This window comes from Podarcis vaucheri, assembly GCF_965113315.1.
Source record: "Podarcis vaucheri genome assembly, chromosome: 5".
In the NCBI taxonomy this organism is placed as follows: Eukaryota; Metazoa; Chordata; class Lepidosauria; order Squamata; family Lacertidae; genus Podarcis; species Podarcis vaucheri.
In genome coordinates this window covers 30,050,868-30,077,983 of record NC_138763.1, presented here as the reverse complement: position 1 = coordinate 30,077,983, position 27,116 = coordinate 30,050,868, and the positions used below count along the sequence as shown (strand labels likewise).

The 27,116-nt window shown below is 41.1% G+C and overlaps 1 protein-coding gene across 1 annotated transcript in view; it reads right to left on the bottom strand.

Annotated features, from left to right (window-relative positions):
• Nucleotides 1–609: 609 nt before the first annotated feature.
• The window catches only part of PID1 (phosphotyrosine interaction domain containing 1), a 92,283-nt gene continuing 65,776 nt past the window's right edge, over nt 610–27,116 (bottom strand). The window contains exon 3 of the mRNA XM_082224661.1: nt 610–2,617. Within this exon, the coding sequence (XP_082080787.1) occupies nt 2,141–2,617 (477 nt within the window). The 3' untranslated portion in view covers nt 610–2,140. The remainder of the gene's footprint in view (nt 2,618–27,116) is intronic.

Sequence of the window (27,116 nt, the reverse complement as noted above, 5' to 3'; positions counted from 1 at the left end):
GTGAATTTGCAAAGCTGGTTTCTCAGAAAGCTTCTTGGGGACTGGTTGGCTACATTGCCATTAAACCATAGCTTAAAATTGAACTATGGTTTAACGTGACATGTAAAGTACCTCTGTGTTTGAGCACGCATCTTCAGATACCTTGCCCTCCTAGTCAGCAGCAGACCGTTTGAGAAGGATGGTGGTAGGAAAGATAGGCTGCTGTCCTTCCACAGAAATGAGGTGGAGAAAAAGGAGCAAGGGAACTCTTAGAGTTCTGCAAATCAGAAAGAGCATCTCACTACCACCAGTTCCGACAAACTTTACAGCTCTGGCTCTGAATGCCAAATTAGGGACTTGGGAAGGAGGGTCCACACATACCAAAATAAAAGTATATGCTCATTTTAAAATGCAATAATTTGAGATTTAATGTTCAGTGGAAAATGATAAAATAACTATTGCAATTAATTAGAGGGTAAGATGGTTATTTTAGTCATATTAAGCTTCCATTCATATGCTGCAGCAGAACTTTGAATTAGTTAAATTACCGTTGTAAAATGGCATATTAAAAGTGAGACATGGTATTTGAAATAAAACAGGAATGTACACATAAAATCAAAGAGCCTGATATTATTTATCTTTGATTCAAACCTTTTTTTTTATTAAAGTATGAATGCCTTTACATTGCAGAATAGTTTACATACATTGGAAAGCAATAAGCATATTATTTTCAAGAGGTGCAAGTCCTCCTCAGTATGTTCCCATGATCAATCTACATGCTGTGACACTGATCGCACACGCAGACACGCAGACACACACTCACACAAACATACAAAGTATACATATTCACACACAATGGAACAGACCGCTAGAGCTATCTGCTTTGATTAGCTTTCTTTTAAGGCTTCTGTAAGGTGCCCTCGTGCCCCTAACATTACCACGATTTATGAACAAGACTATATGTATAAAGGAGCAGCATTATCTGCAACCTATTAATCAGCACTTGGCCTTTAAACATTATTTTTTTTTAAAAAAAAGAAACAAATAAACAACTTTCTCAAGTTATGAACCCTTTCATCTGTGACCAGAAAAGGGTTCTGGAAATATTAGTATGAGGTTTTGAATCACAACATATAATCTGCTTCCAAACCTGATCCCTTTCCACTGTAAGACACCCTGTGATCAAACTGGACATAGGAAATGATACCCAAGGAAGTGGGGGCAATATGGACATAGCTGCTGGCAAGACTGCTGTGTATAAGGTTCTCATACCATGCCAGAACTGAGGGAAAGCATGTGAGGCAGCTTAACTATTAACTATCCAGGATCTTTAATTTGAAGCTATTTATATACTGCTTAATTACCAAAGTTTATCATTAATTACCAAATTACAATCTCTCACAATCTTCAGCAGTGGTTCGATTGTCCCAGGCACTCAAAAACAGTTCACAATCAGGTCCCCCAGCTCCCCAGCCTGCCTTCTGGTATCCCTGCAAGTTTGTATTTAAAAACTATAGGGCTAAAGTGGAAAATGAGTGGCTGCAGGTACATTAAAAAGGTAAAATAAAATAAAATATAGCATATGATTATAGTGTGTAAATATAAGCATCTTTGAATATTCAAACTGTGAAATGTGAGTTTATGTAGATTTTCAGGCTGTTAATCTAAAAGACTGCAGGTAGCTACTTCAATCTGGAGACGGTCAACAGGATTAGGCCACCAAATTGTATTTTCTTCTCTAGAAATGGTTCCCATTTGCAACTGTATTAAGACTCTAGCAACAAATCCTAGAGGATTCTATCATGAGAATTGTTCACTTGTTTCAACAAGCAAACTGAAATAATTTATTATCTTTATGAGACGAGCCTGAACTGTGAGGGCCAAAATGGGGCTGGAAGCTGTGGTTGAAGGTAAAATGGAAACACAAGTAAAAATGTTTTGTCACATTTTTAAACAGCAGCAGCAGATTTCAATGTGGTGCAGTTACTATAAAGATGCATATATTTTAGGGAATTTACTGAATTGCTTCTTTATTTTGAAAAGCTGATCAGTCACATGTTGGGTGCCCCATCACTCCCACATTGAACTGTTGCTTATTCATCTATATGCTTCTATTCCCAGGGCCATTTTCTGCTTTTGCTTAACCAGTAATGAGTTCAAGTCAGCCGTCGTCAGATTCCAATTCTTGAGACATTTCTTCAGATGAGCTATTCCTGTGGATCCGTCCATCGCTCTTCATGCTATGGAAAGTCTTCTTAAAGGCCTCCATCATGGCATGAGCCAACTTCTTGGCCTCTAACTTGCTCTCGCACTCTACGGCATGGCAGTCCATTTGGTAGGACAAATCATCATTGATCTCCCGATAAACCCAAGCAAAAATGTTTGGGCTGACATTGTGGTCGGCAGTGCAGTAAGCAATACGTGCAACTTGAAAGGTATCCATGTGGACAGTGGCCTCTCCTTTGCGGTCCAGATGATGAAGCCAAACTTGGAAGGGGCGGATTTCCAGAAGGGCATTAGCTGAGAAGATGTCCTCTCTGGCAAGCGTGTGCTTCTTCCACAACTCAATGACTGGTTTCTCCGTGCAACCTGACAAAAACTGCATCCCTGTTGTGGAAACTTTACCCAAATATGTAACCTAAGAAAAGGAAAAGAAGGGAAAAGAAAGTTTGTCAGCGGAAGTCTTTGGAATTTCAATTTCAACATGTTGTGATCTTTACACAGAACACCATTAGCATCACTTGAAAACTGTAGACCTATCTCAGCTCAAGCAATTTTTAGCTTGGGATTTTCAAAGTCTAGGTGACGTTGAATTAGAACTACTGAATTCACAGTACATCCAAATATTGAATCGCCTGACACTTCTATTAAAAAGCTGAAGATTCAGCTACTGAGTACACCCATATTAGTTTTGCAATGATAAAAATGTGCCTATTTTGTCTTCCAATTAGACTTATGTACGTATCACACAAGAATACAAATATCTTAAGCAGCATTTTCAAGTCTGAACTTATGTCTGCCTATCTTCCAATGATTGCTTCTAAATGTAGAAGTACAACAGAAGATAAGCACTCTCTTTCTACCAGCTCTCAAATTTTATTCCTGTAATAGTGCTAAAATAATACATTCCAAGTGAACTGGTGTAACACAGTGAGTTAATTATACAATGTTGTGTATGTTTAATCAGAAGCAAGGCTCAATGAGTTCAAGAGGGCTTGCACTTACTTGGGAAGTGTTTTAGGACTGCAGCCTAAGACATGCTTAGTTAGGCATTATGCTTGAACAGGGAATCCTAATCAAAGTATGAGGCACTGAGTGGGAAGGTTTGAAGATAGTCAAACACACATAGAGACCCCCTTCAAAGCTTCTCACTCAACGTGGGAAGGTCAGAGCAAGCAGAAATGGCATACACAGCTCTATGTTTCCTATTCATGCTGGTATTCTGTGTTCAGAGGTAATGCCTAAACAAGCTACAAAGAGCTGCAAATCTGAACGCTCATGGTTCGGTTCTTGTTTCTACCACCAGGCAGAAACCCATTAGGCGGGTCTCTGGCAAACTGCTCTCTTTCAGTCTCAACAATACAGTGGTACCTCGGGTTACATAGGCTTCAGGTTACATACGCTTCAGGTTACAAACTCCGCTAACCCAGAAATAGTGCTTCAGGTTAAGAACTTTGCTTCAGGATGAGAACAGAAATCATGCTCCGGCGGCGTGGCAGCTGCAGGAGGCCCCATTAGCTAAAGTGGTGCTTCAGGTTAAGTACAGTTTCAGGTTAAGAACAGACCTCCGGAATGAATTAAGTACTTAACCCGAGGTACCACTGTATGGGGATAATACTCATCCACTTCACAGAGTTGTTATAAAAACCACAGAATGATGTTAAAAGTGCTCTACAGATGCTAATAATTATTATTATGTACATTGTGTTGTCTTTTTCAACATCTCAAATTAAAATATGATCCGTAAAAATAACCAGATGGGCAGGGTAGAAATAAATTATTCTCACTACTACTACTACTACTACTACTACTACTACTACTACAACGGCCCAGTTCACAACTCTAAAATATATAGTTTGGATCTAGTTAGTTACAAAGTCGACCTAAGCAATTGCCTTAGAGTACCAGAATCTTAGGGGAAGCAGTGAAGTAGCAGTAGATGCTGCATATGACAGAGTTCACTGGGAGTTTTGAAAGCAAAGTGGAAAGGAAATAGAGCCATAGCTAGTGCTGGAGGAGAGAGGGTCAAAAAGGGTGAAAGAGAATGGTATAGATAGAACAGGATCTGGGCACAGAGATACATGCATGGCCAAGAGTTCTGCTTCATCTCTGAAAGAGGTTTGTGCTGGTGGGAAGCGGTTGGCATCATTTACCTATCCAGTCTTGGCCAAATTTTGAAATCGTGTTCTTTAACAATGAGTTACAAATAACATTTTTGTGCAAAGTGAGGGTGACAAAAAGCTATTTAAGTCTAACATTGTGCCTCCAAATACGATTTGCCAGGCCATATAGCTTTGAACCAAACATGACACTATAATTGTGCAAGTACAGTTAATGTGTTTTTTTGGGTTAAGTAAACAGCAGCCTTTGTGATGCTGGAGTAGTTTTAGGATCATTAGGGGAGAGGAGGGGGATTTTTCTGTCCCTGAAAAAATCCCCTGAAATGCAAACAACATTTTTGGAGAAGCTATTTTTGTCAGACCACAGCAGAAGCAGAAAGAGGCTACTATATTAAACATGTGCTCATTAATTGCATTCATGTAATTAGAATAATGTTTTGTTTGGTCCATAGATGTACTGCTACTCTTTTTTTATGAGGTCTACTCTTTCCACATCCCAAGCAACTAACTGCTGTAAGAGTTCACTATAAATTTTCCTTTTCTATTTTTTGGCTTTAAAAAGTTCCTCATTATAAAAATAGCTTTGAACAGCAATGTGTTTACATTGTGCAAAATCATTAAATACTAATGTAACATACAAGGACTCATGAAAACAACTCTCAGAGTTTCTGCGGGAGTTGTTTGTGTCACACTCAGAGACCCAAATAATTAAGAATAAGCTTACAAAATATTATTGGAAATTCATCCTGGTTCATTCCCTCTCTGCCAAAATGCAAGGAAATCACAAAATGAAAAGCCTTAAAAAGTCTTCTGTAACATCACACCTATAAGCATCTTACATTTGGGGCAACACAGGGAATTGCAACAGCTAAAATTGTTGACAAGGCTCTAGATCTTTAGTTCCTATCGCTACTCTAATCAATTAAGCTTCCATAGCCTTATGGTGTTACTAAGAGTTCAAGCGGTCCCCTTCCTGTCCCCTCTGAACAGTCTCACAGATGCTGAAGTTGTTGTAGGTTTTCGAATCTATAGTTTAGAAAATAAGATAAATCTATAAACTGCCATGTTTGTAACCTTCAGCTTATTCTCTGCAGGGCCAATCCAATACATTTCATTCTTGCACGAGTTACCCAAAAGAAGTTTGATACTACAAACAGCAGTGTGCATTGGAAGCCTTCTCTGAAGTCCATGACAATTGTTGACCATGGAGGACTCAGCCCTCAGAGGCAAGGCCAGATTAAGGTGGTGGGGCTCGCTGGTCCAATCGCCAAAATAAGGCAGCTTCTCCCCAAAAGGAGCACATGAAATACAGTACCACAGAATTAGTCTTGAGGTATCTTAACAGACTAAAATATTTATTAAGGCATAAGGTTTTGTGGGCTACAAAAAAAATTACTTTTGAGACTGAAGAGTTTAAAAATTCTGAAACATAAACAAGAAACATTTTGGCTATCTTATGCAGCATACGGCTCTTACACTGAACATAAAGGTAAAGGTAAAGGGACCCCTGACCATTAGGTCCAGTCATGGCCGACTCTGGGGTTGCAGCGCTCATCTCGCTTTATTGGCTGAGGGAGCCGGCGTACAGCTTCTGGGTCATCCGGCCAGCATGACTAAGCCGCTTCTGGCAAACCAGAGCTGCGCACGGAAACGCCGTTTACCTTCCCACCGGAGCGGTACCTATTTATCTACTTGCACTTGGCGTGCTTTCGAACTGCTAGGTGGGCAGGAACAGGGACCGAGCAATGGGAGCTCACCCCGTCACGGGGATTCAAACCACCAACCTTCTGATTGGCAAGTCCTAGGCTCTGTGGTTTAACCCACAGCACCACCTACGTCCCATACACTGAACATAGTGGGACTTAATTCTGAGTAAGCATACAAGGGGTGGCACGACACAGATTGAGTACATAAGAAATTACAAGTTGCAAATGTTTGCATGTTACCACAGATTTTTCTCATTTCTGTAACATCAGAAATATGGATCTTCCAGTGAAATTGAAATGGAGCAGTAGGTTCAAAAGTGAAATAATTTCTTCACACAGCACATCATGTGGTGCTGGCCACTGGCTTGCACACCCTTTTAAATGTGTTTAAGCAAAGCAGGGTTTGAGACCCAAAGCCCTTTCCTGTTGTAGCCTCCACATTTAGAGGGAGACTGTCTCTGAACCTGGAGGTTCTATATACAGTTCTGGCTATATACTTGTATATTCCATATACAGTCATGCCTTGGAAGTCGAACGGAATCCGTTCTGGAAGTCCATTCGACTTGCAAAACATTCAGAAACCAAGGTGTGGTTCCTGCAGCCAATCAGAAGCCGCGTCGGATGTTCAGGTTCCAAAGAGCATTCACAAACCGGAACACACACTCCCGGGTTTGTAGTGTTTGGGAGCCAAAATGTCCGATTCACAAGGCGTTCGGGATCCAAGGTACGACTGTACGAGCTTTCCATCTCCAGATTTGGATGACGTCTACCTTTGATTATACTGAAGGAAGAGAGAAGAACAACAGAACAGGGGTTTTGGACTCATACCCTGTGTATAAGCTTCTTGATGCATCTGGTGACATTGTGGAAAGCAGGATAATGGACTAGATGACCTTTGGATTGATCCAGTCTGGTTACTCTTATATTCAAAGGAACTCCCCCATCACCACTATTTAAAATAAAATATTTGTTTTTATTTATGGTTTGCCAGTTTTTTACTAACCCAACCTCATTGCTTCAAGAACCCAAGCAAACTCCACTGTCCTGAAGTAGCAATATTTTTATTTTGTATACTATACAACAGACAGAAAAATAAAGCTTTTTACCCCACTTGTCATTGTTATTTTGTACACAAACACAAGCCTTAATATGTGAAGTCTATCCCCGTTCAGATTGTACTTAGTCAAATGAGAGGCACATTACCTCTGTAAAGGGAAGTCCAGGACTGTTTGCAAGAAGGCATTCAAACAGATCCATGCTGCTCTCTGACTGCATGCACCTGTTCCCAAGAGCAGGTGTTGGTCTATGTTTACCTGCAACTGGAAGCCATTTTGAATCCATGTGGACAGAACCTTCCAAAATTTCACTGATTTCTATGTTTTATTTTGTTTTCCAAGCAGTGCCAAGTATGAGGCTGCTAGCATTTTATAAACCACCATTGCTGATTTCTGTAATGCTTTGTTCTTACAACTCATGAATTTCATATAGCGAGGGAATACTTTTTTAAAAGCACAAAACACATAAAATATCCATGTGTTATACATATATTCTATCAACACACCATAAAATAATATTGAGAGCTGCGTTTTAGCAAGATTAATTCTTCAAAACCAGTAAAAACGACAGAAACCTGCACAATTTAATAGTCACCAGGTAGAAGAATCATCCGAAGTGTATGATATCCATTTCCCCAACACCCACAGGTGTTTGGTTCAGTACGACAAGCAATTGCACAAGGCAATCCATTTGCGGGTAAGCTATACATATATATATATAAAATCAGAGCCCTTGCAATACACTTTGCTGCCAGAGAAGAAGGAAAATAAGTTGTTTCCCTTCTCCATCCCACATACAATAACCACTCAGTCTGGTAGCTGAATCTGCTTTTGCTTTGGGTAACCAGATAGCACCCTCATCCACACTCAAATGCAGCATATGAGCTGGGGAGCATAGGGCAGATTGCATGGCACAAACAGCTCTGCTTTCCAACACCTTGCCATCAGTGACTTCCCGCTCCTCCTGACCCCTGCTCCCTCCAACAAATGCTGCAATGCAGACATGATGGCTGTGTGTGTCACATGAGCCAAGCAAGACAGGGCATGCCAGCTGGAGTGGGTGGCCTGTGCTGGATGCATCTGCCTGCCCACTCAGCCAAGATTTCTCCTCTGCAACAGTGCTGATTGCGATGCATTGGGAGAAAACTCGCTGAGCCAGCTAGCACAAGCCAGCAACAAGCCATTAGTGTTGATGCTGGGGCAGCAGCTCAAGAGAATGGGAATATCTAGATGATCCCATTGCTGCCCTCCCCAGCGATCTCTCTGCATAATGGTACTGTTGGAACCACAAGTCATAATTCAACGGAGTAGGATAGTCAGTGGAGGGTGGCAATGGTGGACTGCTTTGTTTTGTATCACACTTCTCAGAAAGAGATCCAGTATAAAGTCCTAGTCATCAGCCTTGGTGTATAACCAATGTCAATTTCATGTGGGCGAACAGCCAAACCTCTCACTGACTTCTTTGAGACTCTGAGAGATTATTTGTCTGTTATACCATCTCTTAGTAGGTTTAGTAAATGATAGGAAACTGACGGGGCACACCTAAAGAGCATTTTATTAAATTTCAGTAATAAAGAGCTTTTTATTATCTCACTAGTCTCCGCATATAAAAATATTGCTTTATTATATCCTGTAGTAGTTTGAGATCTCCATATAGTTTTTCAAAGGGTGTGTAAAAAGAAGGCATCCCACGCAACTTTCCTGGCATACTAAAGTTGTCTATATTCTTTCTGCCCTTTCTCCTGTCAAATGGGATTTTCTATCCAAGTCTTTTCCCTACTGGCAAGCTTCTACAATGATCTCAAACACAGCTGCACTTTCAACTATTAATAGTTATTAGGTGCATGTGAATATGCTAACCTTTAGGGAAAAAGCAAAATCTATGTCAAGGAAGATTTCATTCTCATGTAAACCTTGTAACAGAGTATGAATATTTGACTCAAGGTGCAATCTGCAAAAAGACTGCAGTATCTAGAGCTTTTGTTGCTGTTCTTTTCCAGCAGGACTGGTGAAAAGGCTATTTGGCTTACAGAGACTTAGGGTAGAATTTCAACCTAAATGAAATTAATGAGAATTTGCTATTAATTTAAACAATAACATGATTTATGCATCAAAATCAACCTGTTTGCAATACGTTTGACAAACAGAGGATGACCGTAACTCACACTACAATACCTATGTAGCATCTCAGTGGCCTCCTTTTTGCATTACACATGTGAAAAGGCAAAGGGTGTGGAAAGGGACTGTGAAGCTGCACCCTTGGCCCTGCCACCACTCATACACAGGTCAGAACTTGGGGGGCAGAGGGGGCTCATAGGCAAAGGCCTACAATTTTGAGGGTGCCTACCCCAAGTCCCACTGGGAGAGGCGAAGGGGGATCCTTTGGTAAAGATTATTACTCATGCATGGCTCTCCACCCTCGCTGCCCCACCCCACCATCTGAGAAAGAGGGAAAGACTTTGAGCAGACTGCATGACTGAGTTCCAGGCTGTGGGAAGCCTACATCTCTAGGCCTTCCTGCTTTTGTCATCCATGCTAATATGTGGACAACAGAGGCAGAGGCAGTCACACACCATTGGGGATGAAGGCAGAGGTATAGCCCAGAAGATGCATTCTATGTGCTTTGCATGTCCATGCGAGTAATATGTGAAGAGTTTGTGGCTTCGTGTGGTTTCGCTTCCACACTGCTGAGCTCTCAGCAGAACATAACTAAGAGATGCTAGAAGACAGACCTGTCTGTGAATCATGCCTCTTTATTCTAATCTTTGACAGAGAGTCTCTTGTATGTCCCCAAAATGCCACAGATACCTTTTCAGAAGCTGTGACTAGGCTTTAGGCACACCTAATAATAATAATAATAATAATAATAATAATAATAATAATAATAATAATAATAATTTATTTAAACCCCACCCATCTGGCTGGGTTTCCCCAGCCACTCTGGGCAGCTTCCAACAGAATATTAAAATACAATAAATATTAAAAGCTTCCCTAAACAGGGCTGCCTTCAGATGCCTTCTAAAAGTCTTCTAAAAGTCCTAAGAGAAGCCTGCCTTGCTGACCACTCTATTGGCCTCTAACCACAATATAAGACTTTCCTTTTTGAGCAGGATTTTGGTGAAATGGTTTCAAGTTCTTGGAAGCTGTCTTAAGTGTTTTCTCTGCTGCTTTTCGACTATTGCTTTAAACTCTGCTTTTCTGTAGTTTTTAATTCCCACGATACCCAGTGAGTCTTTCCTACAGTTCTGATTAAAATTTTAAATAATCTGGCCCATAGACCCTCCTGTTCTGTATGCGGCTGCCACAGATTCCCCCTGTTTGTGCCAGTGGTTTCCACCTATTATTTGCAACACCTGCATAACTTTTTCCATGAAATCATCAGTTTAAAAAACCCCCAAACAAAACTCCCAAAGGCAATCACTACATATAGGCTCGATCTAGACACATCAAAGAAGCGTTTAAAGTGTTGTAAATTTAAACAGGGAAAATAGTTAGAGAAAGACAGGACTCCATGTCACCATCTGGTGGCACAATGTTGTATCGCAATACAACACATATAAATCGCTTTTTCTTTACCAGTGTAGCTGAGTCCATAGAAAGAGGCGCTGAACCACTAGTCTCTTATGAGTAACAGAGACTTAATGCACACACTAAGGGTCAAACTGGATGCAACAGCAGGAGATCCAGTATTTTCATTTCCCCAGGCTTTATAATAAAAAATAGCAATTAGAATATTTTAATAGGGGGCATATCTGATCAGGATCACAGTGTTGGGGTAAAAAGCTAGCCCTTTGTTCTCCAGGGCAGTTTCCCTATGAAAAGCACTTTCCCAAAGCTGATATTTGCCAGTGGAGGAAGATGTTCCTGCTGTAGGGAAAATAATAATAATAATAATAATAATAATAATAATAATAATAATAATACCCCCACCCTCCCCGGTCAGAGCCGGGCTCAGGGTGGCTAATACCAGTAAAATTACAATAAAAACATAATAGGGAAAATACAGGTTAAAATGCAATTTAAAATGCAGCCTCATTTTTTAAAAAAATAGCAGATTGGGGAACAATTTCCACTGTGGAAATAGCAGGGAGTGGAAGGTTTAACCCCTTCCTGATTAAATTCATCTCCCAGCAGCTGTTCAAGTCTTAAAAACAGAAGGATATCTGATATAGCTCTTCCATGTCACCTTGAGAGACTTAAATGAATCACAATGCACAAGGGACTCTGGATTGAAACAAATGCATTTTTAGTTCAACTGAACAGTTTCATAATCTATACTTCTTTTTAGTACCCCTGCTTGCTACTTGACTTTCATTTTGTCTATGTTATTTAGGCAAAACAGTTTTAGGTTATTTTCAGTAGCTTCTAGTTTTTAACAATGTCAGAAGTGTGAATTCCTTAGCCTACTGCAAGATTAATGACTGGTTGACTTTTTTTTTTACATTACCCAGTTCAATGTGGCTCGCCCTATAATCATTTGGGGGCAGAATTAAAATGTGGAACAAAAATATATAATTTATTTAGCCAAACATTTGTTTATTCTACTCCTCTAAACATTGGTTGCCTTTGCAGACTAATTAGCTAAGCTGTCATTAGAGGAAATAATGCTCACTTTCGACCAAGACGAGATTCAGAAATAGCAATCACCAAGAGAAGGGCTTATTACATTACACTAGAGTAGCTGGGGAATGACGTAGCTCAGTGGTGGAGCACAGGCTTTGCATTAAAATGATCACAGCTTCAAATCTAGGCATTTTCAGGTAAGGCTGGGAAAGACCTTGGAGAGTAGTTAATACTGAGCTAGATAGATCAATAGTCTGACTTGGTATAGGGTAAATTTGTATGCTTCAGTGAGTCTGGAACAAATAGCTCCCTGGCAGGGCATCTGCTGTGCCTGCAGACGGTCTCAGCATCTTCAGGTAGAGCTGGAAAAAAACACTCCTGTCTAAAACCCTGGAGAGCTGCTACCAGCCTGTACACACAACAATGAGCTAGATGGACCTATTGTCTGATTCAGTATAAGACAGCTTCCTATGTGCTTTCATAGTCACACTTACACTGGAACTTAATCTGTACTACGCCATTATTTTGTATGATTGCACAAGGCCAAATTACTAATACAGAGCTTCTGAATGCAAGGTTTTGGTGAAGAGTGGGCCGATGGGGAACTGAGGGGTCACTGTGCAGTGCATCAGAGATCTCAGACAGAGAGGAACCTCAGGAAAGGCTTTCCAGCAATATTAGAGTTCTGCGAGACCACAGAAAGGCAAGAGGATACTTGGCATGGAATGGGGGAGATGATCCCTTAGCACTCCCTCTGCATGCCAGAGGCCTCCAGACAAGTAATAGGTGCAATCTATGTTGCACATGAGGGACGCAGGTGGTGCTGTGGGTTAAACCACAAAGCCTAGGACTTGCCGATCAGAAGGTCAGTGGTTCGAATCCCCGCAACCCATTGCTCCCATTGCTCGGTCCCTGCTCCTGCCAACCTAGCAGTTCAAAAGCACGTCAAAGTTCAAGTAGATAAATAGGTACTGCTCCGGCGGGAAGGTAAACGGCGTTTCCATGTGCTGCTCTGGTTCGCCAGAAGTGGCTTAGTCATGCTGGCCACATGACCCGGAAGCTGTACGCCGGCTCCCTTGGCCAATAAAGCGAGATGAGCGCCGCAACCCCAGAGTCGGTCACGACTGGACCTAATGGTCAGGGGTCCCTTTACCTTTACCTATGTTGCACATACCTGCCCCATAAATTTCCAGAATAAAAGTGCAACTTCAAGGAAAGTAGTGGTACCTGTGGCCAGTACAGATTCTGGTAGGAGCATAAGTTGCCTCATTTGTACATCATGATACATGCTTTCGTTCTGTGTTCCCAAAAGCATACATACAAGTGCACTAAAACTTCTCTCTGAAAATCTAATGAACTTCACATTTAAAACAGAAATGTGTAAAAATATGTTCGAAATTAGGAGGGGGGGACAATGACAACAAAGTAACACAGCCTGCTTTTAACAGTACCAATGACATCACATAATGCATCGGAAGTGGGTTACCAAGGAGATATGGTTCAGTCTAGCAAGCAATTCTGAACACCTTCTTCATGGTTCAATGAGAGTTGACAGCATTCAGTTTTTGGAGTGCTTTTTTAAGAAAGAAAGAAAGAAAGAAAGAAAGAAAGAAAGAAAGAAAGAAAGAAAGAAAGAAAATGACATGAATTGGGGAAATGGCCTAATTTAAATTATTTTTCTATATGTCTAGAAGCTGAAATCTTATTCAAGTCAAAGGTTTTAGCTGATCCTTGATATTTTAACATGGTAAAATGCTACCAATTCATGTACTATTTAATTTCATGTTGCTGCTTTGAGGCCATTCTGTTGTAATTGGGTATTTTACTATTTGTTGTAGAGAGGACAAAACCAGACATACACAATGCTAGACACACTTGGTTTTTTAAAGACATGAATGGGCAGAAGGTAGAATATGTACCACAGCTGGACTATGAGCCACTGTCTGCTGAGTTACTTAGTGAAAATAGGAGGCTGCCTTATAAAGAAGCTCAATATTGTCTCCAATTCTACACCAACTAGCAGTGGCTCATCAAAGGACGTTCCCAGCACTACTTGAAGATGCTGGACCCTGGACCTGAGACTCGCTGCATGCAAAGCACTGACTTTTAGCCCTTCCTTTAGTGCCTGCTGGCTGTGGAATTCTTGCAAAGTGTTTCAAGAATACAAGTATCATTTTGGATCAAAACTCCTTGCAGAATCAGGATCACTTACTACACATTGGAAGAAGAAATAGAAAATATAGTACTAGAGCATGTGCTGGCAGCTCAGCTCCAGAGGTTTCTGGAGGAGACTGATTATCTAGATCCATTTCAATTTGGTTCTAGGCCTGGTTATGGGACAGAGATAGCTTTGGTCACCTTGGTGGATGACTTAACGCCAAGAACTGGACAGGTGGGAGTGTGTTCCTGCTGGTTCTGCTGGGTTCTGGTGGCTTTCAATACCATTGCCTATGGTATCCTTCCAGGCCACCTTGCTGGGACAGGACTTGGAGGCACTGTTTTACAGTGGTTTCATTCTTTCCTGGAGAAGCAAATTCAGAAGATGGTGCTGGGGACGACGACTCCTGTTCAATGCCTTGGTCACTGGCTTGCAGAGTCCCTTAGGGTTTACAAACCTGATATTTGGGGGAGGCCCTTCTCCTCCCTTGGAGGTTTTTCAGCAGAGGTTGAATGGCCATCTGTCATGGATGCTTTAGTTGAGATTCCTGCATTGCAAGGCGTTGGGCTAGATTACCCTCAAGGTCTCTACATTCTATTATTCTCTCTAGAAGCTGCTAGAGCAATGGCACTAATGGAAGCAATATGCTGTGGTGCAGTAACAAGTGTAGTTAAAACAACACAGCAATTAAAACATGAGACATGGATAAAGAGGTCAGGGGAATACCTGTTCAAACAGGTGTGTCTTCAAGAGCTAACAGAATGCCCACACAGCAGGGAATGCATCACATTCAGTGCCATCACTGAAAAAGCCCACCTCCATGTCAGCAGCCTTATCTCACGGGAAGGAGGACAGCATACAAATTGAATAGGGAGGCAAACCAAGAAATAAACATATTCACTCATAGTTTGGGCCCAGCTCTTTGTCATAGGTACTGTGTCACAGTCCTTAGAAGAAAATTTAAATGAATGCAACTTTAATTTCAGGTTCAACATGGAGATGTAAGTTGACAAAAAACACTTAAAGGGGTTAAGGAGATTAAACTTCTTTCCCTTTCTGACAGCCAAATTAATTCCTACTGCTTTCATTGTGGCTTGGTCATTATTACTAATTTTGCTTGGACTGGGGTCACAAGGTTAGCTCCCACACATTTGATTCTGGCACCTAGAAGTTGAAACTCAGGCTTCCGGGTTTAATTTATTGCTTTAATCTGTATATGTGAATGCTTACATTTGTCTTTTCAGTTGCTTAGAGTGCCTTGCCAAATGGGTAAACTATAAATTGTTGAAACAAATCAAATTTGGTTCCCAGCTGACACAAAGCTTAATTAAGTACACGTAGCTTATTTGCTCACATGCAGCCCTTGTTATTTCCCCTTCCTATCTCCTCCACTGCTGAAGCGTAGGTTGTAAGCTCCTCATGGCAGGGACCCATCTTTTTGATTTTCTTACTCCGTGAATCACTAATTGCATTGCCAGTATTAAAGGGTTTGGCTGCTTTAACACAATATAGTACAAGAAACCCACGGTGCTCCTGTTCCCTCTCCACTCGCAGCTTTGCACTGGGCATTCAGTTCTACACTCAACTGTTATGCTGGACTGGACAATTGTAATTGAAGAACAGCAATAATAGGTTTTCATAGAATCATAGAATCATAGAATCATAGAGTTGGAAGAGACCACAAGGGCCATCGAGTCCAACCCCCTGCCAAGCAGGAAACACCATCAGAGCACTCCTGACATATGGTTGTCAAGCCTCTGCTTAAAGACCTCCAAAGTAGGAGACTCCACCACACTCCTTGGCAGCAAATTCCACTGTCGAACAGCTCTTACTGTCAGGAAGTTCTTCCTAATGTTTAGGTGGAATCTTCTTTCTTGTAGTTTGGATCCATTGCTCCGTGTCCGCTTCTCCGGAGCAGCAGAAAACAACCTTTCTCCCTCCTCTATCTGACATCCTTTTATATATTTGAACATGGCTATCATATCACCCCTTAACCTCCTCTTCTCCAGGCTAAACATGCCCAGCTCCCTTAGCCGTTCCTCACAAGGCATCGTTTCCAGGCCTTTGACCATTTTGGTTGCCCTCCTCTGGACACGTTCCAGTTTGTCAGTGTCCTTCTTGAATTGTGGTGCCCAGAACTGGACACAGTACTCCAGGTGTGGTCTGACCAGAGCAGAATACAGTGGCACTATTACTTCCCTTGATCTAGATGCTATACTCCTATTGATGCAGCCCAGAATTGCATTGGCTTTTTTAGCTGCCGCGTCACACTGTTGGCTCATGTCAAGTTTGTGGTCAACCAAGACTCCTAGATCCTTTTCACATGTACTGCTCTCAAGCCAGGTGTCACCCATCTTGTATTTGTGCCTCTCATTTTTTTTGCCCAAGTGCAATACTTTACATTTCTCCCTGTTAAAATTCATCTTGTTTATTTTTGCCCAGTTCTCTAATCTGTCAAGGTCGTTTTGAAGTGTGATCCTGTCCTCTGGGGTGTTAGCCACCCCTCCCAGTTTGGTGTCATCTGCAAATTTGGTCAGGATGCCCTTGAGTCCATCATCCAAGTCGTTGATAAAGATGTTGAATAAGACCGGGCCCAAGACAGAACCCTGTGGCAGCCCACTAGTCACTCTTCTCCAGGATGAAGAGGAACCATTGATGAGCACCCTTTGGGTTCGGTCAGTCAGCCAGTTACAAATCCACTGAGTGGTAGCATAGTCAAGACCGCATTTTACCAGCTTCTTTACAAGAATATCATGGGGCACCTTGTCAAATGCCTTGCTGAAATCAAGGTAGGCTACATCCACTGCGTTCCCTTCATCTACCAGGCTTGTAATTCTGTCAAAAAACGAGATCAGGTTAGTCTGACATGACTTATTTTTCAGAAATCCATGCTGACTATTGGTGATCACAGCATTCCTTTCTAGGTGCTCACAGACTGTTTGCTTAATGATCTGCTCCAGAATCTTCCCTGCTATTGATGTCAGACTGACTGGGCGGTAATTATTTGGGTCCTCTCTTTTCCCCTTTTTGAAAATAGGGACAACATTTGCCCTCCTCCAGTCTGCCGGGACTTCGCCTGTTCTCCAGGAATTCTCAAAGATGACTGCCAGTGGTTCTGAGATCACATCTGCCAGTTCTTTTAATACTCTTGGATGCAGTTCATCTGGCCCTGGAGACTTGAATACATCTAAACTAGCCAAATATTCTTGTACTATCTCCTTAGTTATTCTGGGCTGTGTTTCCTTTGCTGAATCATTTGCTCCAAATTCTTCAGGTCGGGCATTGTTTTCTTTATCGGAGAAGACTGAGGCAAAGAAGGCATTGAGGAGTTCAGCCCTTTCTGTGTCCCCTGTTTGCATTTCACCATCTTCTCCTCTGAGTGACCCCATTGTTTCTTTGTTCTTCCTTTTGCTACGAACATACCCATAAAAGCCTTTTTTGTTACTTTTAACCTCTCTAGCAAGCCTGAGTTCATTCTGTGCTTTAGCTTTTCTGACTTTGTGTCTACACGTGCTGGCTATTTGTTTGAATTCCTCTTTGGTGGTTTCCCCCCTTTTCCATTTTTTGTACACATCCTTTTTTAATCTTAATTCAGTTAAAAGTTCTTTAGATAGCCACCCTGGCTTCTTTAGGCACCTTCCATGTTTCCGTCTCATTGGTATTGCCTGACGTTGTGCTTTTAGTATCTCCCTCTTAACAAACTCCCAGCCATCATGAGCTCCCTTTCCTTTTAGTATTGTTGTCCATGGGATCTCACCCAGCACTTCCCTAAGTTTTATGAAGTCGGCTTTCTTAAAGTCAAGAAATTGAGTCCTAGTATGCTTGGCTGCTCCTTTCCGCTGTATAGTAAACTTCAGAAGAGCATGATCACTCGCGCCTAATGATCCTTCCACTTCTACCCCACTAACCAGGTCATCAACATTGGTTAGGACCAGATCTAAAATGGCTGTTCCTCTTGTTGCTTCTCCCACTTTCTGGACAATGAAGTTGTCTGCAAGGCCAGTGAGGAATCTGTTTGACCTTATGCTCTTGGCTGAGTTTGACGTCCAACAAATATCCGGGTAATTGAAGTCCCCCATTACTACTATCTCCCTTCCTTTTGCATGCTTGGCCATCTGTTCCAGGAAGGCATCATCTATGTCCTCCGTTTGGCTTGGGGATCTATAGTAAACTCCCACAATGAGGTCTCTCTTATTCTTCTCTCCCTTAATTTTGACCCAAATGCTCTCACTTTGGCTTTGAGGATCTAAATCTTGGATCTCTTCACAGGTATACACATCCCTGACATATAACGCCACTCCTCCTCCTTTCTTGTCTGGTCTGTTTCTCTGAAATAGATTGTATCCCCCCATTATTACATTCCAATCGTGGGACTTATCCCACCAGGTTTCAGTGATGCCTATTATGTCATATTTAGTTTGCTGTACCAAGAGCTCAAGCTCATCTTGTTTATTTCCCATGCTTTGCGCATTAGTGTACAGACATTGAAGTCCATTAATCATTCCCCCGTGTCTCTTATTTAAGGATTTTTTCCTCCCACCACTAGGTCCGCGTGCTGTTTGCTCCATTTGGTCTATGACATTTGGATGATCATCTTCATTAATTGATAGACTCCTACCTTCAGGAGCACTGTCTCCCTCCCCCACATTAGTCAGTTTAAAGCCCTCCTGATGAGGTTTCTGAGATTTTTGGCAAAAACATTTCTCCCAACCGTTGTGAGGTGCAGCCCATCACTTGCCAAAAGTCCATCTTCAAGAAACTGCAGTCCGTGATCTAAGAATCCAAACCGTTCCTGTTTACACCATTTGCGAAGCCAGCTGTTCACTTCCACTATTTTCCCCTCTCTCCCTGGGCCACGTCGTTCAACTGGGAGGACAGATGAGATGACAATTTGTGCATTTAGTTGCTTCAATTTCCTGCCGAGAGTCTCGTAGTCTCTTTTGATCTTCTGGAGGCTATTGCTTGCAGTGTCATTGGTTCCCACATGAACCAAGAGGAAGGGGTATTTGTCAGTGGGTTTTATGATTCCTTGCAGTCGTTCAGTTACATCTTGGATCTTAGCCCCGGGGAGACAGCACTCTTCCCGAGACATCTTGTCTCTTAGCAGAGACATCTTTTAGCAGAATCTATGTGAACACAAACCTATAATAGCTACATCATAAACTTTTTAAAAAATGGATCTATTGACAAAGTGTTTGAACTAGAAATTATGTGCAGAGGGAGTCTTCAGCTGGTGTGCTGTGTCTGGAGCTAAGATGGAGCGCATCAGTGGCACCACTTCTGCTTTGTTAAAGGAAAGAGGGAGGGAGGGAGGCAGAGGCAGAGGGATGCTCAAAACTGATCTTTAGTTCCTGATTGCTGTTTTTAAATTTTCATAGGTTCAATCTACCTTGCTTTGGGCAAGTCAGTTGGAGACTTTGGGAACTTTTACTAAACTGTATGCAGTCAAAGACTTACACATTTCTTTGTCCATTGTGGAATGTATCTGCACTGTAACTGCAATGCAGCTGCAGCTTTTAGCCAGCCTGTGCCTACTTTTATTGCTGGGCTGAACTGGTTTTGTTCATGTCAATATGTTCTGATCTGCCTGGACTGGCTTGATCAAACAGTTGCAACCACAGAATTTCAAGTGGTTGCAACAAATTCTAATTCCAGAACTCCGTCACTGCTGGGTTTTGGTTGTCTGTAGTTACCCAGCTGGCTCACCCCATACAACCTTCCCATACCTCTAGGACATGTTGGTTTATAAATGAAGACTTTGAAAGTGGACTTCGAGGTAACTTCATTTTTCTTGACTTGTAGTGATTAACATTCAGTGTGACACTATTCTGCACATCAAGCAAGCACTTATGAAGCGTTCAATGAAATCATAAGAATAGCTGGTATATGTGCATCGCTTGAACATGTGCATCTCTCTACACAGTGAGAATAAGAGCTGCTTATTTATTGGGTAGCAAAGTCCCTTGCTTCCCACAGGCAGTAATTATTTATTGTCAATTCAGCTTTTTTTCATAACTGTGCAACACATTCAAACTTGATTTTAGTTCCTGTTGCAAGTTCTTGAAATTACTGTAGTTTTAATCTACTGCTTTCTTTAACCATATCATATTTTATAGTCTTGCAGTAATTGCATATGGATGAAAGTCTATCCACTTTGCATATAAAGTACTATAGCAAAGAAAGAAAGTGAGCCATATTGCCTGAAATTCCAGATCCAGTGTATTAATAATCATCTGCAGTAGTGTCACAAGGTCTGAAGACAGTAAAACAGTAAAACCAAGCACTTTGGAAAGTTTTATGCTGTGTAAGGCAAGCCCACTGGTCTCTGGTTTCTTTGAAACTATATTGAAGCCCAGCACCTAAGCAATTTTTCTAAGGCAGCTGGTGAGATCTCCAGCATAGGACATTAATTGTATCAGCTCAAGTCTTTTCCTCCCTCATTTATCTGAATCATGAGCTTAACACAATTCCAGTGAGATTTTTTAAACAAAATATTTATTTTATTCTCAGATTTGGATGAGAAAGAGGTGGAGGCACTGCCACTCGAAAAGACACAAGAAAACAAACTCAAAAGAGGAAACAACTCCTATCTTATAAACAGAGGAAGGCAAAGTGATTACTTTACTCAAGGAGTTATCTGGATATGCACTTCCGCAGCCTAGGCAAAGGGATTTTGGAGACTGCTGGTGAAATAAGTAGCATACTCATCATGCAAGTTCTGCATCATCTTTTTAAAAACGGGACACAACTACTGCAGATCAACACTTATATGTGCACATTGGTAATGAGATTTGTTGCACAAATGCAGATGTGTTTTAAGTAATGGCAAGCGATTCTCCAACAATGAATCAGGTGCCTAGATTATTTTTCTTAGTCCCATCACATCCTCTCCCCAGCTTGTTATTCCACTTATTTTTCAAATTATACTACCAAACACAATTAAGCGTTCAAACACCCCCTCTGTATCCAGAATACACGTTACTACTTTGCACTGATATACAGCAAGGAAGCTCAGCCCCTCTCTTCATTTTGCTCTTGTCAAATGGCACCAGCACATAATTTGCCATGTCAGCCAGGCTCCTGATGTGTGAAGACTGTAGATATTGTGGCTGTCAGTGATGAAGTCTGAAGTGATTTATTTCTGAGGCATTAAGAGGGTGGCGCGGGAGACAAAGGCACTTTATAAAAATGACACCTCAGTAATACAAAGGTATTCTCCTTTTGTCTCTGTTGCCAAATTTGTCTAGCTTTGAGTCAAAACAAAGGGCTGCTACTCTCACAGCACATAAATGACTCAACTTGTGACACCCACAGCATCCTCTTGGTACTTTGCATGCTGAACGATGTCAGGAAGGATCAACAAATTTGTGAAACATTTTCAGTCCATAGACTTTTGGGAAACAACACTAATGACAAGAAAATAATGCTGAGAAAGAGAACACATACAAACCAAGAAGTATAATCAGCTCATTTCCCCTTACGTTAATGTGAACAAAGATACCAGAAATAATCACACATTAAAACTTCAGTAGGTAGATTTCTAAAATGCAGAACTGTGTGTGATCTTTATAATAAGAAAGGAAATAATCATCTAAATTTCATTCCGCACCTTCCTGATTTCATTCCTTTAAACTTTCACCTGAAGGTACAAAGCATCCTGATTCACATGTTAAATTAAAATACTATATTCCCCAATATTTTTGTTGGGACTTCATGTGCTCAAAAGAATGGAGATATTTGGGGAAAGAACTTGATCATCGAGTTGACATTGAGTTTATCTTAGAACCAGCAATATTGCACCACACAGGCAAGCTGTACATTAGAAACCCAGCTTCAGTTTGTAATATATTGAGGGGGTGGGGGCAATTTACATACAGTGTGCCAGACCCAGGAAATCCTGCTGGAATCCTTTGATGATAGAGAAGAGAAGCAACATACCCCTCCTGCTGCCTTCCCATCTCTTTTCAAACCCTCCCACAGTCCCAACAGCTTCCATCATGATGGTTGCCGCCTCATCACAAAACAGCAGGTTCCATATTTGAAGCAATAGGAAAGCTTAATTTAATACTAGGAACCTGGCCTGTGAAAGCAGCATATGTTCTGAACTACAGAAGATTTTAGGAACGTTACAGGACAGGGTAGAGAAGCCTGGGCAGCAGGTTGTACCTTTGTGCAAAACCATCTTTCTACAGGGAACAGAAAATGCTATTTATGAGCAACGACCTGCAATACGTGATCTCAGAATACGGTTCAGCCGAGGCCTCATCTTTGGCCTTCTAACTTCACTCCCAGGACCTTTGGTGGTTGGTGCCCCTGGGGACTTGTAGGGCAGAAGGCAGGGAGACCCGTGCCAACTAATTCTAGTTGTATCCCCATCCTCCTCCATGCTGTGTTCTACAAAAGCAACACTGAGACTTTCTGATTTCACCCTAATGGACCAGCCTCATTGCCCCAAACACCTCTCACGCAAATATTTTACAAAGTAAAGGGCGGTCAGTCATAGTTAAAACACAGGATAAATGGAGCAAATGGAGCTGCTTATTATTTTTAAGTAACATAACTCAGGAAAGAAGAAATGAATTCATTATCTTATGGGTTTAACAAAATCTGAACCATCTGGAAAAACAGCTAACTGTCCCAGTTCCTGTGTTTTGCTACTAATAGTGCATTTAGTCCAATTCAGTTGTTCACACCAATTAAGAGAGAAATTATGAGAGTTTCCTGTGTTAAGGTTTGAAACAAAATGAACTACAAAAGAACACCAAGCTCACCCCTAAAATAGAAGGGCTGACCAGGAAAATATATTCATCTTTAATCTGTTCCAGAGATAACAATACCTAGCACAGCTGTACGTCTATGGAACCGGGTCATCTGTTATAGTAACATTCCCACAGCATAAGTCAGGACTCTGCCATTCAGATTTAATCATCATCCTCTCTAACCCCACAGCATGTTCTGAACACTCTTTTCATACTCAAATAAACTAATCTCTGTGGTATTGTGGAGGTCACTAGCTTTACAAGAGACTGAAAACTCATTTTCATGTTTTGTCTGATCCCAATTTCAACTGCAGGGCAGTTCACCGGTCGATTCTGCATCTGATCAACACTACATGCATCAAGAGTTATGGAAGCAAACATATTAGAGATTTTGGACATAGAGGAAAATTAATAACATACATCACATGTGCATATATTAAAGATTTCACACAACCAGATTCATTAAGTTGATACTTGGCTTACGAGGGGGTGGGGATGGTGATCTTTATTTCTTGGATTTTAGTCAAAAACAAACCAACTGAAGTTTAGAGCTGGATTGTGCTGGCCAATCAAAGAAATTTGAGGGCATCTGTACCTTTGATACATGAGAAAGACAAGGTGCAAGGATTCACATTACATGTTACAAACACAGAATGATTTCTTTTAAGGTTTCCCATGCCTGACCATTAGATAAACATTATAATGATCAGCTTTGTTTATTACTATGATAATAGCTTCCAGCACATTATGACCATTTTATAGAAGATCTATGATGGCAGGGAAAATAAAAGAAAGCTCAAAACCTTCTGCATTGATTTAGAACTAAAGTGAAATGCAGCTCTGCAAATTATGAGTGCACACATTAATTTAAGCATCTCCCTTATTATACCTATTTGCTCCATATAATGATTACTTCTGTTGCAACTGGGCACAAAGCCCTAATTTAAAAAGAGACAATCTATTTATATAGAACAATCTATATAGAACAATCAAACTTATTCTAGGTACTTTAATGCAGAGTTTACATTAAAAACCCCACAAAACAACAAATACACTTTTTTTGGCCCACATCAGTAAGAATAGATTGGATTTAGCTAGCCCTAATAATCTGCACAGCATTTTCCTGCATAAATATTCTGGGCATAATGCCTTGGCATTTCAAATGAACTTCTGTAGGAGATGTTCCCATTAGATGGTGCCTTATGTTTTCATTTTGCTGTTCCAAAGTGTAAAGGCCAAGAAACTGGACAGTAATTACATGACAAACAACACTCATTTGAAATTCATTATTGCAAACAGCTTAGGCAGATCACTCTAGAATGATTAGTCATTAACAGAATCTTTATAGCTGTAAAACTATTCAGTATTAACCTTCATACATTAAGGGAGAAACAAACACTTGCAGCAACTTCTATATAAGAAATACAGTGGTGCCCCGCAAAACGAATGCGCCGCAAGACGAAAAACTCGCTGGATGAAAGGGTTTTTCGGTTTTGCATTGCTTTGCTAGACGAATTTCCCTATGGGCTTGCTTCGCAAGACAAAAACGTCTTGCGCTTTTTTCTTAAAGCCGCTTGAAGAGGCGCAGTTGCGACGGACCGTGCTTCGCAAGACGAAAAACATCACAAGACGAAAAGACTCGCGGAACGAATTATTTTCGTCTTGCGAGGCACCACTGTAGACTAAAAATGGGCTGCTCCTATCAGTGGCCTCTGCCACTAATGCCATAATGGTATCAGTGATGTCATGCTGTGATGTCATAACAGCACAGTGAAAGGATGGTATAGGAACACTGGCAATTTCTATGAACAGTAAAAATGTCCTGCTTTGAACATTAAAAGGAACTGAACTCAACTGTGTGTAAAAAAACAACATTCAGTTGTACAGATATTACCGTATTTTTCGCTCTATAACACGCAGATTTTTTCTCCTAAAAAGGAAGGGGAAATGTCTGTGCGTGTTATGCAGCGAATGTATGGTCGCTGGAGCCGAAAAATAAGGCAAAAATCAAACCGCGCTTCAGGGAGAAGGGAGCTCCGTGAGACAGGAAGTTACTGCTTTCCTGCATTCTGCCTCAGGGTCTTACTGCCCGCCCTCTCTGTTTCCTTGCTGTGTTTGCTCAAACGGAACAAAGAGCAGGGGAAGCCCCTCCCCTCCAGGCAAGTAGAGAGGAAAGCAGAGCGTCGCTCTATCCTGTCCCTGCTCCGGAGGAACAATGTTTGTGAAGGGAAGAGAGATTACAGGTTCGGCTTAAAATTCTGATTTGACTTCCTGCTTTTTGTTTTTGGAGACACACAGCATTCAAATATGCTTTCTTCCATTTAAAAGGATGAAATCCTTAAACAGTGGCTGGCTTGTGTGGGTGGGGGGGGGGAACTTTTGCCTTCCTTTCCTCACGTTATAGCCCTCTCCTGCATTCTTAGCCTTCTGTGTTTTTCCTTCCCTCCCCACTTAAAATGTGGTTACAAAGCATGGATCCACATGGATCCTCAGGATCTTTGCATTGGGTCACCCCAAATTCACCATCAGAGCACACAGCATGTCCATGGCTACAGCCTGCCCCCCCAAAATCACACACCCATTGTTGCCTGGGGCTGCAATGGTGCAAAAACGTGGTTACAAAGCATGGATCCACATGGATCCTCAGGATCTTTGCATTGGGTCAGCCAAAATTCACCATCAGAGCACACAGCATGTCCATGGCTACAGCCTGCCCCCCCCCAAAAAAAAAAATCACGCACCCACTGTTGCCTGGGGCTGCAATGGTGCAAAAACGTGGTTACAAAGCATGGATCCACATGGATCCTCAGGATCTTTGCATTGGGTCACCCCAAATTCACCATCAGAGCACACAGCATGTCCATGGCTACAGCCTGCCCCACCAAAATCACACACCCATTGTTGCCTGGGGCTGCAATGGTGCAAAAACGTGGTTACAAAGCATGGATCCACAGGGATTCTCAGGATTTTTGCATTGGGTCACCCCAAATTCACCATCAGATCACATGTCTGTGGCCACAGCATGAAGCACAAAAATGATACGTCCACTGTTTCATTCAGAATATTTTTTCCCTTGTTTTCCTCCTCTAAAAACGATGTGCGTGTTATGGTCAGGTGCGTGTTATAGAGCGAAAAATACGGTAAATGTTTCAAATTGCAGGCCACTGGATTTGGCTCTTTTCAATACTAAGATATGTTTGGAACAAAGGTTTTGGAAAAGACAGGAATTCAATCTACTGAAGCATAACTCTCTGCATTTATTTTAGTCTGCTGTCATGTGGACTGTTAATAAACTCTCTGGCAAATGATTAGGAAATGGTAGTTTTAGCTTCTTTGATATTCCACATGTTCTGCAGAAGAACATAATAGTTTTGATTCAGATCCTTGCCACAAAAGACAACGCAATGTCTTTTTCACTTCACCATGATTCCTGGAGAATTACATCGCATAATGTACTGGCTATAGCAGCCAAGTTTACACATTCAAACTAATTAAATCAAAGCTTCAAAATGCTTAAATCAGGTTTGGCGGAGCTGCACTTTTTATCCAATACAGGGCAGTGGAAGAAAAGAAATAGCAAAACCAACTGTTTAGTCACAATGGCTAGAAAATTAGAGTCAACAAGGCACCATGAAATCAGCCAATTACTTCAAAGAGTAGCCAGTTTGGCTACTAAAGGTGTAACTTATTGACTCAATTGGTTCTTTAGGTCACTAACAACAAAAGGCTGACATTGCCCATATGGAATTTATATTTTCATGCATGATTAGAAATGGCTTCCTCCTCATCTTTAAAATAATATGCCTTCTCTGTTATCACAACCACAGAAGAGCGATCAAATCAAGTCTCTTTGATAACGCAGGATTTCTTCTCCATTATTAGCAGAAGGTAATAGTCACTATTGAATATTTCAGTTATGTTAGCAATTAATTGTCCATTCCAGTCATTAAGTACATTTATAGCTAGTTAAATATACTTATTGTTTTTGGTAGATGATTTGACCATGTGGTTCTCATCAGGTTCCAATTCAATGAAAGAAAATCTATTTAGAAAGAAACCTGCACAGTAATGGTACTTAGAATTTATATAGAATCAAGAATTCAAAGCATTTTACATATATTATATTCATCTCAGTAAACCTTTCAATAGCAGTACAAAATGTACAAACATTATAGAGCTGAAAGTATTTGGTTCACTTTAAGAGAAATTAGCAAAATTTGAAAATCATGCTTAGGCAAAACCTACAGGAATGAATTAAATGCATGATTTATTTTTAAAAGGGGAAATGTTTGACTGATAAATAGCAATCAAACTTTTAACTAAGCAAACTTTAAACAAGTTTTTAGATGTGCAAACTTACATAGCTGAATGGCATTATTAACGGCATAAGTAAGATGACCTAAATTATATGAAAAATATAAGAAACTCAAGAAGCTGGCTGCAATTCTGTGAAACATCCAACATATTGCCAGCTCAGGTTACATCTGAAATATGTCATATTCTATGCTTCACTTAACTGGGTCATTTCTAAAAGGAGATCTGTACTGGGCCACCAG